Raw genomic sequence first — 14,867 nt, 5'->3', positions numbered from 1 at the left:
AATAAACCTGTTATCACAACATGAGCAAAACGTATTCAATTAAAAGAAAAAACAAAGTAATTATTTACTCCCATTTGATGTGCACAACAGCTAATAAAGTTTATATAAATCCCTAGGGAAAAGGTAGATATGTTGGCTTAAATATAATCTTTGCTTAAACATTATTGCTTTAATAAAGTATAAGTGTATAAATGTGGGACAGACATTTCTGTGTAGAAAACTATTCTCTTATTAAAGGGAAGAGAAGTATTTCCATTGTGATATTTCCATGCCATGTGGAAAGAAACTTTGGACCACAAGATCAGTTATACTAATGATTTTTAAATTTTTCGTACTTGTTTCTGATTCTTTCAGTGCTACTCTCATGCTATTCATTACATTGGGGCTGCTTGAAAGCTCTCTCATGGAGGTGTCATTTTTCACCACTGCTGTGTATTTAGACATTAAACTGTATGTGTTCTCCACATTGTATCTTCATGCAGTAGTAAAACTAGGAAAAGAAGTAGAAGTGGAGGTGGAGAGGAGAAGTGAGTGTTGCCTCAGTTACCTTGGATAGAGTCCATTGAAATAATGCTTTATATTCCCAAATATCTGTTGGTGGTGAGAAATGTTGTAAATTGATTTAACAGTTAACCTAGTTATAAAGAGATAAGTCAGGGACTGGGGTTGTAGCTCAGTGGTAAAGTGATTGCCTAGGGTTTGATCCTCAGCACCACATAAAAATGCATGAATAAAATAAAGGTATTGTGTTCATCTACAACTAAAAAAAAAATTTTTAAAGGAGATAAATAAGAGTCAGAATGGGCCTTTGCTACCTTTTCTCTTCAAACAATGTCTAAGGTAGGAATGAAAATATATATGTAGACAATTTATTTCTTCTCCTCAAAGACAAAAGTGAACCTCAAGAAATTCAAAAGACATCCTGGGCCAGAGAAGTGGCAACTCTGACTTTTACTTCCATGAGTTTTTACTGAAAAAAGTCCCTGTCAATTTCTGCCAGACTAGATTGCAAAGGTAACAACTGCTGATCTATAAACAGAAACAAGCATTCTGTCTCTTTTGTAGCAATCTTTCCAATCAATGAAATTAGAAAAAATAACATGGAAATTCTTTCTATTGCAATTCAATTCTTTACACAAAGCATACATCTGATTTGTATCCCACCAGAAGAAGCCATGATTAATTCATTTCCAGTATGTGTGATCTTTGAGCATGCCCAGAAGTGATGCTGTCCCTTAACTTCTTGTGTGTTGCTACTACTCATTCTTCATAATTAAATAAATTAATTTCAAGAGCAGTAAAGGAAGTATTTCTCTATGAAGTACATTTCTTTTTTAAATGGAAAAAAAATAATATGGTGACCAAAATAGTATGTCATGGATTGGTGAGGAAAATATAATAAATCACTATGCTAATTATAGAAAGATATGTTAATATTATAAGTAATAGAATTATAAAATTTAAAATAACATAAAGTAGTTTAGAAAAATATATAGACAAATTCAAAGGTTTTAGGATTCATGGTTCTTTCAATCTAACATATAATAGAGAATAGACAACCTGGTAATAGATGAATGACAATAAAAGGATATACTTATATAGGCATGCATGGTGGTACACACCTGTAATTCCAGCAGCTCTGGAGGCTGAGGCAGGAGGATCTTGAGTTCAAAGCTAGCCTCATCAAAAGTGAGGTACTAAGCAACTCGGTGAGACCCTGTCTCTAAATGAAATACAAATTAGGGCTGGGGATGTCACTTAGTGGTCAAGTGCCCCTGAGTTCAATCCCTGATACCCCCCACCCCCCAAAAAGAATATATTTATTTTACATGAATATTTACTTTGTAAATAAATCTATGAAATATTTTCATTTTTATATCAATAAACTTTTTTTAGGATAAAAATGTTTTTCCCCCTTTCTAAACACTATTCCCAACCTGAGACAAAAGAAAAAATATTTATATTCCCATAATAACCAAATTTTTTTTGCTCCTCATCCTCCTTCATATTCACTACCAAAATAAATTAATTAATTAAATAAAGCAAAATAAAACAACAACAAAAAATACTTGCATATTATGTAGCATTTTGCACTTTACAAAATCCTTCAGACATATTACCACCTTTGACTTTCCCAGTCATTTTGTGTGACTGGCAGAGCAAAGGTCATCTCTTTTTACAGATGAGAAAATTGAACTGTAGAGCTTTTCAATGGCATGCCCAGCATCCACTGACTAATGGCGGGTCCAGGACAAGACATCTTACTCTTAGTCTGAGACATTTTCTTGTGCTATGTTGCTTGCTATGCAGGCTAAGAAAAAATTAAAAATAAATGTAAAAAAAAATTAGATGAATACAAATTCATTGCTAATAGCTTATAACATGACCTTGCAGGAGCTGCAAGATTTGAGGTTTTTCTATGACAAAATGTTAAAAGTATTTTGACATGTGCATGTAATTGTAATATTCATTTGATTAGCTTTCATATTCTTTTCATAGTTATCTGTATCTAAGAAAAGAGTCATATATACATATTTCAGTTTAAAAAATACTGCCCAAAATTGATCATTTTCTTCATGAGATGGTTCATAATGCTATAAATTAAGAAGATATTGAGTGTTAAATATACATTTAGTCACCAAAGTTTTTTTCTTCTATATGAAAGAAAATTGTGAGAGTTCTGTTGAGTATTTTAGTTATAGAAGTGATTTTGTAGGTAATAGAAATTAAAATATTAAATGCAATTTCTTACAGATATTTAAAAATCAGAAAATTATTTGTCAATAAACCTAATAAACAACTAATTTCTAAGATACCTTTAGATGTATTTCATTCTTACTAATTACTATCCATGTGTTAATTTCCATTTATTATGAATTCAGTTAAATATGCTCTTACTTAAGAGTATTGGTAGCAAATAATACACAATTAAATGTAGGCAATTTTTACAGACTAAATGAGAAAGAACATTTTGGGGGTTTGGGTTCTTTTTTTCATCTTATTTATTAAACTAGAAAATTATATAATTCCAGAAATACTTGCATGTCAATATTCTATCTTCCCAACTCCTGTCTCTTCCTCTTTCACATATATTTACATGTATAAGCACTAAAAATAGTAATTTGCAAAGTCAGAATCTTAGTGTCTTTGACACGTAATTTTCTCTATATACAGTACTAATCCCCTTTTTCTTTTCCTTCTGAACAGCATTTTTTTTTTTTCATTTAAAAGCAACAGCAGGTCTAGAGATGGAAAGAAATCAGCTTGGCTTCCTTCTACCACCATTATTAGTTACAAAGAATAGAGTCTTATTAGAGAAATTCTTAAAGATAAATGCTCTTTAGTCTTTTAAATTCAGGAACCAACTTAATGATGGTTTATTTAGACTGATACTAAATAATCATATAATCATATTAGTGAAACTGATAAAGGCCAAAGACCTTTATTCTTTGAGTCCATGACTCCCCTTAAAAGAGGAAAAGACCTCCACCAGTTTTTTTTTTTTTTTTTCCTGTCTCTGAAAATAAAAAAGGGCTTAGGGATTATTTTCTGATCTCCACTTTGGCCATGTATACTTTACCTTGGACATATAATAACATGTCCGTGCTACATAGGTGGATCCCCCATGGAAAGAAGTAAAGGGTAGAAAAACAGAATATAAAATTCTCCTCAATGTTGTAAAGCTACAGTTGAAAAACACAATGTCATATTTTTAAAGATTGGGCTTTTACCATGCAACAACTGTTGAGAAAGTTGTCAAATAATTTAATATAAATTTAGAGAACAAAAAGAAATTTGCAAAGCCACATTATTATTTTTTTCTCATTATTTGGAAGCAGTATATCTTTCTGGGAGAAAAAGCACAGGAAAATAATGAGCACACATTTTTTCCAGTCTGAAATATGTTGTTAATTAACTCTGTGGTCTTGATCTGGTAATCTTTATGTCATGATCATTTCATTTGTGAAATAAGAATAATTGCAGAGGGTTATTATGAGGCTACAATGAGATATTAGTTTAAAGTAGAATGAAAAATAAATATACAAGGATATATGAGACAGGAGATTCTTCCCTCTCTTTTCTCTCCCTCCAACCCACCCTCTTTTCCTCTCTCATTTCTTTCCCTCCCTCCTTCCTGAATAGTAATGATAGAAGTCAAAAGAAGTTTTTCAGACCTCTGCAACAGTTTTAACTTACTGAATTATTTCCAGACTTTTTCTTAACAAAAGAAGAGGCCATTTTTTCTTATTAATCTCACTAGAACATCAAGCAAAACAGTTTGAAAATTCAAGTTAAGGTGTTCAGTGATTTTGAAGAAGAGTAATGTGATCATACCTTGCCTATTGTCTTTTTGATCATGGTGAATGTTCCTTACCTTAATAGTATGTTTTTTTTTTAATTTTAACTAACAAAAAATGTGAATTTATTTCTGAAATATAACAAAGCAAGCAGGAATGTTACAAACCTCTTTTAATGGCATCTTCACAATATAATACATAAAAAAACCACTGTTCTACAAACATACTCATAGAAAAAATAACTTCAAGTAAGAAGGATAACATAAAATTTAAACCTCTGAATTAAAAATATCTCCTAAAGAAATCTGTCATCATTTTTATTTTCCCATGTCAGAACTATTTAATTTAAATTAATAATAATTGTCTATAAAATATTAAATTACTGTTTTAAACATTTATTTGTATGTTGTTATAGTCATGAATCTTTAATCTAAAATATCTCAATCTATTTTTTGATATGAACAGGTCCCCATGACAGTACCATTGCACAAATCCAGGTCTTTTCTTAACAATCTAGACAAACAGGCGTATAATTCTCACAGTATTGATTTCAGTGTCTTCTCGGAAAGCAGATCACAGCAAGAAGCATCTGATGTGTTTTATAAATTCACCCCTTAGCCAGTCTATTTGTCTTTGTAAAGGATGAACATATAATTGAAAAAGAAAGGCATACTTTGTGGAAAGATCACCAGACTTGAATTTAGACAACTCCAGTCTGATCCCTAGCATTATCACTTATTAGCTCTGTCCCTGGGCCAACTTCTTAACGTTCTTGATCACAATTTTAGCAACTATGTAAGGGGAATCTAAGTGACTTATATCAAATCATTTGAATAAAAATCAACAAATAAGGATGGAGCTGTAACTCAGTGGTAAAGCACTTGCCTCGCACGTGTGAGGCACTGTATTCAATCCTCAGCACCATATAAAAATAAATAAAGGTACTATGTGTTCATCTACAACTAAAAAAAAAGTATTAGAAATTTTTTTTTAAAAAACCAACAAATAAAAGATTGTGCCTGTCCCATAGTAGAGGTACAATAAATACTTGATAATTTGGCTAAAAACTGACTCATAAGACTTAGATTCTAATCTAAATTATATTCCTGAATCTTTTATGGAGTTTAGCAGATGTTTGTGTATGTGTGTCTGTGTGTGTGTGTATTTTTTTTTCCATTTGCTAGGGCTGCCATAACAAAATGCCAGACTGGGTGGCTTATGTCACAGAAATTTATTTTCTTACAGTTCTGGAGGCTAAAAGTCCAAGATCAAAGTGTCTGCAGCGTTGGTTTCTTCTGGTGTCTTTCTCTTTGGCTCGTAAATGCCACCTTCTCCCTGTGTCTTCACACGACCTATTCTCAGTGCCTGTTCTTCTGGGTTGTCTTCTTATAAGGACACCAGTCATGTTGGACTAGAGTTGATCCTTTTGGCCTCTTTTAACCTTAATTACTCTATAAAGTTTTATCTCCAAATATTAGTTATTTCAAATGTGTGCTAAGACCTAAAAATTTAGTGCATGACAATAGGCCTTAATTTTTTTTCTGTAAAACTAAGGTCCTCTTTTTGCATTATTTTTAACTTTGGTTTTGTTAAGCTTTCTTTTTCCCCCCACATGAGGACTATGAAGTTCAGATGATGGTAATGTTGAATGAATGTTGTAAAGAGCCTAAATGGTGGGGAAAATAATCAAAGTTCTTATTTTGGTATCAGATACACAGGTGGCAGTTCATGCACTCTTTTTTTAGTTGTAGATGGGCACAATACCTTTATTTTGTTTGTTTATTTATTTTCATGTGGTGCTGAGGATCGAACCAGTGCCTCACACGTGTGAGGCAAACACTCTACCCCAAGCCACAACTCCAGCCCCTCATGCACTCATTTTGACCAATGACAATCAAAAGAGCACGTTAACATTCAATTGGTTCAAAAGCATGTACTGACCATTTAGGAACAACTGTGAATGAATTAATGTCCAGGTGTGGAATTCAAATGATATACCCTTGCTTGATACCATGAATAGGTAAATTGTGTGAAGGACAATATATCCTCCTCCTTCTGGACTCTAAAAGATATTTCAGTTAAAAGTAAGAATAGAAATGAATAAATAGAGAACTTAACTAATAAGAATCAGAGCAGGGGCCTTTCTCTTTTATCCTCCTGACTTTTTAGTTTTCTTTTGAATTATTGTTCCTAAATTTTGAAATAACATGTAGCCACCTAGTGCCCAGATATTGATTGTCCAAGACAATAGAATAAAAACCTAGTTTGACTACTCTCATTTACCAAAACACTATCCTGAGAAAATAATACCCAGAAGTTTAGAGTTCTCTAAGGTTTGTTCAATAATACTGCTGTGTTGTCCATGGATTGGTAGTGCCATTTATTTTGGAAGTGGTTATTTGGCAATTGATAGAGCCTAGCTTCATATACTCTACACAAGCAGAAATGTATTAATATGGTTCATAGCAAGAAATATGTGATCAGCCACCTTGAAACTGGCCAAAAACATTCATATATGACCTGTCAGCAGGACCAAATCACAATGTCACACCCCATTGGGTTAGTTTCCACCTGTCTCTCTTAGATAACAAAACAGAGCAAAGATCAATACAAAATAGACCTATTTTTAATTATGTATTTTTAAAAGGAGGATAAAAGAGAAAATACATTTAATTGCATGTTTACTTGAGTTTTTAAAGTAAGCTGGTTTAATACTTATACTTGCATTTTAACTTTGCATAAAAGATGCCACAACAAAATCTATTTCAAGTCTTCCAGTCAGAGGGTTTGAACAGCAAAGCAAAATAACATTAATATAATATACACTATGGTATACACTTGTACCATATTCACTTATGCATTCATTCACTTGCTAGTTGGTACATATCCTCATTTTGTCAACAACTCAGCAACAATAAAGTATATAATTTTGTTCTAGGCAGTCTGTTAGGCACTGTAGATATGATGAAACTATAAAGTTTCTTCTCAAAACAGGTCATAATCTATTGCTATTGAAAGTACCAACCAAATCATTTAAATTTCTAGAAAAAGTAACAAAATAAAATTTCACTTGGTTTCACTTTCAGTATTACAAAGCCTTCAAATGATGGGTATATTTTTGTGGGTTGTCATGTAAGTAAAGGTATGATGTAGCGTGAAGGGAATTAGCAAACCCTGGCATACAAACTAAAAAGAGTTAGAACTTTTTTAAGTTGAATAAAAGAAGTTGGAGGCATTTGAGTAGGAAGTTGGTTTAATGATTTATCTTGAGAAATACAATGTGAAATATATATATTTTTTAACTACTCAAAGATTAGTAATATCACTGATGAACATTTTGGATAAACACTTTTAGCAAATTTGCACAATATTTAAGTTTTCTTCTGCAAATGAAATACTGGTTGAAGTATTCATTAGACTAGAAGTATTTCCTATATAAACATAATGTTGATAGCTTCACTAATGCAGTATATACTTAACCACACATGATATTGTAGTTGTCATATATGCAGCATATTTTAGATTATAAACACTGTCAAGTAGTTTTGAAAAATAAAACTAGCTTTTCACAGGGTAATATTAAGTTAGATCTGAAACTGAAGAAAGTCCAATTGCTCAGAAGAAATTTAATGTACAGATTCTAAATATTTCAATTTCTTTGCATTGTGTCTCTAATAATATATTAATACTATACATTTTGAAGTTACTGCAATGAGACTACTTCATAAGGGTTACTGTAACACAATATTGTAGTACTGTGGAAGTCAACCTGATATTCAGGATAACTGCTTAGTGACTTAACAAGTGAACAGAGTATAGAGCCTGGATAAACTGGAGAAAGGGATGATTCACTTCCCAGGCAGGATGGAACACAATGGCTCAAGATTTCATCATGCTACTCTGAATGGCATGTTATTTATAATGTATGAATTGCTTATTTCTGGAATATTCCATTTAATATTTTTGGACCATAGCTGACAGAGAAGAACTGAAACCATAAAAAGCAAAACCACGCATAAGTTTTTGATTATTGAACTTGAACATATACCTGGTAAAACTATTGAACTTGCACATATTACCTGGTAAAACTATAACTTGCTATATTCTCTGCAGGGAACATAGGTTACCAAAACTAATAAAGACAGGAATACTTTTACCTAGACATTTCACCAATGGAAATATATTTCATGGAGGTAGATATTTGTGCAGAGCTTTATCTACTGGGAAGTTTATTGCAATATAACATAAAATGCTTTTTGTGAACATTACAGATTGATCACATATGTATACTATTATTTGTATCATATATACAATATTTAACAGGTATTAAATTATATAAAAATGTACTTAACAAGGACAAATGTTTGTTTTTTATTGTTAACTAAATGAAATCAGATTGCACAATAGTATTAACATGGTCTTATTTTCTAAGTGTAAATGTTTATATGCATCAACCCTGAAAAGAAGGGTCTAGTCATGTTTATGCTAAATACCTCTTGATATGTAAGGGAACTTTCTCGTATTTGGTTTTCACCTATATCTTTTTTCTCTTTAATAATCATGAATTATTAATAAAATAATATTTTTAATATCCCAAAGAATTTTGTTTTTTGATTTATTCTCCTATAACAAGCAGAATAGGTATTCCAGCTGGATGTGGTAGTGTACACCTGTAATCCCAGTGGCTCAGGAGGCTGAGGCAGGAGGATTGCAAGTTCAAAGCCAGCCTTAGCAACTTAGCAAGACCATGTCTCAAAAAATAAAAGGGTTCAATGATGAAGCACCCTGGGTTCAATCCCTACTACTCTCCCTCTCCAGAAAAGAATAGCTATTTCAGCATGTAATATCAGAAGCCCTCCCTAAAGACTTAAGTGGTGAGGATGGTGAGGATTTGAAGAGTAACTTAAATCTGGACTTCATCATATTCACACATTCTTTGTTTCTTTTTTCCCCCTTTTCATTCCTCTTCTCCTTTTTAATTCTTTCCTTTTCTCCATTAAAATACCGAGGGGAAAACAATAACAGAAATCTGATCTAAGTGGCTTATTATTGAAGGCAAATATGAGTCAATTATACTTTACTTAGGTTCTCAATGGTAGTTTTTTGTTATAAAAATTATTATTTATTGCACCAAAAATTGTAATGTATGGAACATTTTTAAAGGAGTAGGACAGATACCATTAAAGTGGTATACTAATATTCTATATTAGGTTCTTTTCAAATTATTTCCTTTTGTAGTTAAGGTCATTTTGTATGTAAAAATATGTTTTATTATTCCTAGTATATGTACATTTAAGTATTTTTTCAGGGCTCTATTTTCTTCAACACCTGCTGTGTCTCACCTATACCTACTCGTGCATTTTCTTGTTTAGCAATACTCTTGAATGCTCACTATAGGCTTTTAAATGCAAGTTGTACAATGATGGAGAAGATAAGAGTGACCTCTGCCCTCAAGGAAGGGTCTAGCCGGGGCCACAGTTACTGTGCTTAGTCCACTGCAAATAAGCAGTAAAAGCAATAATTGGGAAGTGAAGTATAGATACTAACTAAAGTCACACAATAACCACCTACTATCTATTCTCAATATGACCCTTAGTCTTATTTTCATTTATTCCTTTACTGCTCCTTAATTACTTTTCCTCTCTCATGGGAAACAAATAGAATCAGCAAATCATGATTACTGTTCCTTACAATCAGGTAGGTTACACTAAGAGGCATAATAAAAAAAATCAATTTAACAAGCTAAGATAAAGAGAACTTTGGATGGTGTCAAGTTCATCTGTCCCATTATACTTATGCATTGTATACTTACTAAAGAACAGAAGGGAATCTTTACATTAAATATTTCCAAAGGCAGTAACCAGGGGCTATTTCCAAAATGTTTAATGACAGAGACCATAAAGACAGAAGCTAATCATTCAGAAGGAGGCCTCTCCCTGAGTTATGTGTTAATCTCTTAGTTGCCTTATCTGGCAGGTCTGTCTGGGCATCCAGGATAGAGACTAGAATGACTATATAGTGGGGTCCCTGGGAGGTTCAGAACAGTGGCTCTTTGCCAAAAAGTGTGAAAGTCTTTCAACAGTTTAACAACTGGTATGACAGGCATAGCCCTGGAGGAAATGTATCACAGTACTGCAGTGATTTCTGCTCTAGGGAAGGACATAAGAGTAGTCAGGACAGTTTTTTTTTAAAGGGGAACATTGCATGTGGTGTTTCTCTGTTAATCTTGCAAAATTAGAAATTCTAAATCTACCTAGACATTTAAAAAAAAGAAGTGAGAAATTCCATAAGCAGTCAACTGACATTAAATGCAAATTTTATAGGAATTCTACTTAAATATTATAGAGATGGGGAGGAAGTAGGAAGGGATGAGTAGAAAAATCATTTGCCTGATCTCATTGATTAGACACTCTGGAGTACCTACTTATTTAATTTTAATTGAATTTAGCTTTTTTGTGGTATTGGAAATTGAAGCCAGAGATTCATGCTTCTTCAGCCCTTGAAGTGTCTGCTTATTTTGAAAAAAAAAAAAAAGAGAGAGAAGGGAAGGGAAATGAAGGCATAGTATCTTAACCACATTCATGAAATGGCGCTATATGAACTCAGAATGTATGTGATAATATTTTAAAAGTCTGTTACCTGTTTTTTTTTTTTAGATTTCTTTATTGGAAAAGGCTGGATTTGGAGGTGTTCTTCTATATATTGATCCCTGTGATTTACCAAAGACTGCAAATATTAACTATGATAACTTCATGGTGACGCTGAATCCAGGAGGAGACCCTTCTACGCCTGGCTACCCAAGTGTTGGTAGGTTTGTTGCTTCTTATTCTTCTAAATGTCACAAGAATTCAATTTATCAGGGCATGCTACCTAAATTAATCAAGAGATAGTGAAGTCAATTAATTTTTAGCCACTTCATATTTTGTAGTTTAGCTTCTTAAAATTGGAGACTGCCAACCTGTTGGAGTTAAGCTTTTAAAATAAATTATAATAGACTTTGTCTCAATAAATTATAACATTATAAACAGAATGCAAATATGTTTTATGTTATAATTGGAAAACTGATAGATCACCACCATGAGGGGAGGCCACTCCATGTAGGTTGGAAGCATGTACAAATGGTCCGAGACAGGAAGTATCTGATGCTACTTTGGGGCAGCTGTGTTACTTCAAAGTTCGGAATCTAGAAGAATACATGGTTTGGTTAGTAAGTAAAAGGAGAAGATGCTAAGTCCTTGATCCATTTTGAATTGAATTTTGTGTATGATGACAGATAGGGGCTTAATTTCATTTTGTTGCATATGGATTTCCAGTTTTTCCCAGCACCATTTTGTTGAAGAGGCTATCTTTTCTCCAATATATGTTTTTGGTGCCTTTGTCTAATATAAGATAACTGTATTTATGTGGGTTTGTTTCTGTGTCCTCTATTCTATACCATTGATCTACAGATCTTTTTTTGTGCCATGCCATTTTGTTATTATAGCTCTACAGTATATTTTAAGGTCTGATATAGTAATGCCACCTGTTTTACTCTTCTTGCTAAGGATTGCTTTAGCTATTCTAGGTCTCTTATTATTCCAATGAATTTCATGACTGCTCTTTCTATGAGAAATGTCATTGGGATTTTGATTGGAATTGCATTAAATCTGTATAGTGCTTTTGGTAGTATGGTTGTTTTGACAATATTAATTCTGCCTATCTAACAACAAGGTATATATTTCCATCTTCTAAGATCTTCTTTAATTTCTTTCTTTAGGATTATGTAGTTTCCATTGTATAAGGTCTTTCACTGCTTTTGTTGATTCCCAAGTATTATTATTTTTTTAAGGATACTGTAAATGGGATAGTTTCCTCATTTCTCTTTCAGAGGATTTATCACTGATATATAGAAATGCCTTTGATTTATGAATGCTGATTTTATATCCTGCTATTTTACTGAATTCATTTATTAGTTCTATAAGTTTTCTGGTGGAAGTGTTTGGGTCTTCCATGTATAGAATTATATCGTCAGCAAATAGTGCTACTTTGAGTTCTTCTTTTCCTATCTGTATCGCTTTAATTTCTTTTGTCTAATTGCTCTGCATAGAGTTTCAAGAACTATATTAAATGGAAGTGGTGAAAGAGTAAGTATGTGTGGGTGGGAGAATAGAGAGGGAGGGGAAAAAGTCTCTAAGGAAGAAACAAGGCTTGTTTTGGTTGGAGTCCAATATCTTTCCTGCTTCCCTTGTCATCAGATAGGTGATGATTTCTGTTATTTTCTGGTATCTCCACACTCAGGATATTGAAGGTTACCAGGGTAAAAGGGTTGGTCTTGGGTGCACAGCACCTGGAATTGGGGTATGGCACCAGCTCTTCCTGATAAAAGACTGCACCTCAAGGATCTCCTTTGGGGCCCACTCACGTGATGTAGGTGCCTAGTCTTATCTCCTTGTATTACCTATAGACCTCAAAGTTCCTGGTCTCTAATTTAGTCTCTAAACTGTATCTCACTCACTCCTCCCTTTCTACTTCCTAATCTAGGAGCTTTCTCTCAGCAGGTCTTATGGGTTGCACTCTAGGGGCTGCACACCTGTCTTGGAGAGATGTTTTGTACTAGGCAGTCACTGTGCAGGGTTAGCGGCTACCAGGGAGAGCGGGGAGTTTTTGACTATAGATACCTTCCCAGCTGGTGATCCAACCTGGGAGTTGCCACAACTAAAGATGGTGATGAATATATCCCAAGATGGAGGCAGCGGCCTTTAGCGATGGGGTGTCAGGTCGGATTGTGGGGGGCGATGGGCAGTGTTATTGGGTGATATGTTCAAAGATGCAGCTCGGACCCAGTGCAGGCTCCATGGGTGTCAGTGGGGCTGCTTTGTCTGTGCTCCGTGCTGGGTTGGCAAGTCTGTCCTGGACCTGCCTCTGCCAAAAAGTAGGTGTTTTTAAATCAAGAATTTCAATGTACTCTTCTGAATACATAATCCAAATGGATTGTCTAGATGAAACACAAGAACTCCATCAGAAGCTCTGCTCAGTCAGTCTCATTGCATAGCCAAATAGCTCTCAATTGTTATGGAACCAGAGTGAAGAGGAAAATGTTTCCAAGTAACATTTGTCCCCATAAACAAGAAAAAAAAAATGCTGGGATCATTCTTTTAACAAAAGCAAGTCTTTGGATCTATTGAGCATATTAAGTACTCTGAACCTTACTTTCTTCACAATAAAAAAGCAAGATTATACTGTAACAGTATGTACTTCACAAGATAATTTTCACAGAAGCAAAAAAAATCTTGAGTTACATCTCAGACTTAAGTAGGAATTCTAAAGGAGGGGCCCAACTTACTGTGATCTAGCATGGACTCCAGGTGGCTCTGATGCAACTCAGGTTTGAGAACTGAGGTAGAAAAGCTTTATTATTTTTCATTTGCCACATCAAATGAGACCACTAGGGCTCCTGGTCCAGTCTGTGACTTCATGTTACCATTATTGCAGCATCTTGTGTCTTTCATATTTGCTATCTCTATGTCAATCAGGATTCTGACATATTAATTCTGGGTTTGTAGCCCAATTCTTGCACTCAATAGACTTTCAATAGAGTGTCACTGTTGAATGAACAACTTCTTCTTCAACATGACTGCCTGCCTTGAATGATTTTGAGCTATACACTAACTATAACCCAATTAAAGTTTCTTTAAAAAAAATCATGTGTAAACATTTACCCCTCACAGATTTATTCATAAAATACATGGTTTTTCTCCTTAAAAGCTTTGTCATTTCATTCACATCTCTTCTATCACTCAAAATAACAGAATGCTATTGACTGAAAAAGTTTGAAATTCCACTTAAATATTAGGGAATTGGAAGTTTAATTGGAATTTATCTTAATTCCCTTGATAATTTATCCAATATTTCAAATATTAAATCGATGTATGAAATACTTTATTAGAACCATGTAGGGAAGGAGAAAAAACCCCACAACTTTGTCCCATATCATCTAAATTTTCTTACTAGGGCCCTACAAATTACACTGAAATATAAATTAACAACATAAAAACAGTTTACTGGCACATGCAGCAATAGTTGTAGGCGGAATTCTGTGGTGAGGAACTCAAAAGAGTGGTTAGGATTTGAGGTTCATATAAGATCTTAATAAAATACATTTATAGAGAGGTAATGGGACACAGGAAAAAGGGCATACACTTTCATAGGGGGCAAATGGTAGAAAGAAAAATACATGGAAATTATTTTTTTGATGCTTAGCCATTTGAGTTCTTTATATACTCTAGATATTAGGGCTCTATCTAAAGTGTGAGGGGTAAAAATTTGCTCCCAATATGTAGGCTCTCTGTTCACCTCACAGATTGTTTCTTTTGCTGAGAAGAAACTTTTTAGTTTTATTCCATCCCATTTATTGATTCTTGGTTTTAATTCTTACACTATAGGATTCTTAATAAGGAAGTTGGGGCCTAATCCCACATGATGAAGATTAGGGCCTACTTTTTCTTCTATTAGACACATAGTCTCTTGTTTAATTCCTAGGTCCTTGATCCACTTTGAGTTAAGTTTTGTGCATGGTGAGAGATAGGGGTT

At 33.6% G+C, this 14,867-nt stretch overlaps 1 protein-coding gene across 1 annotated transcript in view; it reads left to right on the top strand.

Moving 5' to 3' along the window:
• Naaladl2 (N-acetylated alpha-linked acidic dipeptidase like 2) overlaps positions 1 to 14,867 on the top strand; it is a 675,105-nt gene that overhangs the window by 200,650 nt on the left and 459,588 nt on the right. Inside the window, exon 5 of the mRNA XM_071614921.1 lies at positions 10,955 to 11,105. Coding sequence (XP_071471022.1) covers positions 10,955 to 11,105 — 151 coding nt within the window. The remainder of the gene's footprint in view (positions 1 to 10,954; positions 11,106 to 14,867) is intronic.

The sequence above is a fragment of the Marmota flaviventris genome, chromosome 8 (assembly GCF_047511675.1).
Source record: "Marmota flaviventris isolate mMarFla1 chromosome 8, mMarFla1.hap1, whole genome shotgun sequence".
NCBI classification, from domain to species: Eukaryota; Metazoa; Chordata; class Mammalia; order Rodentia; family Sciuridae; genus Marmota; species Marmota flaviventris.
Note: the sequence above shows the minus strand (reverse complement) of the source record. Positions and strands in the feature narration are given on the sequence as shown.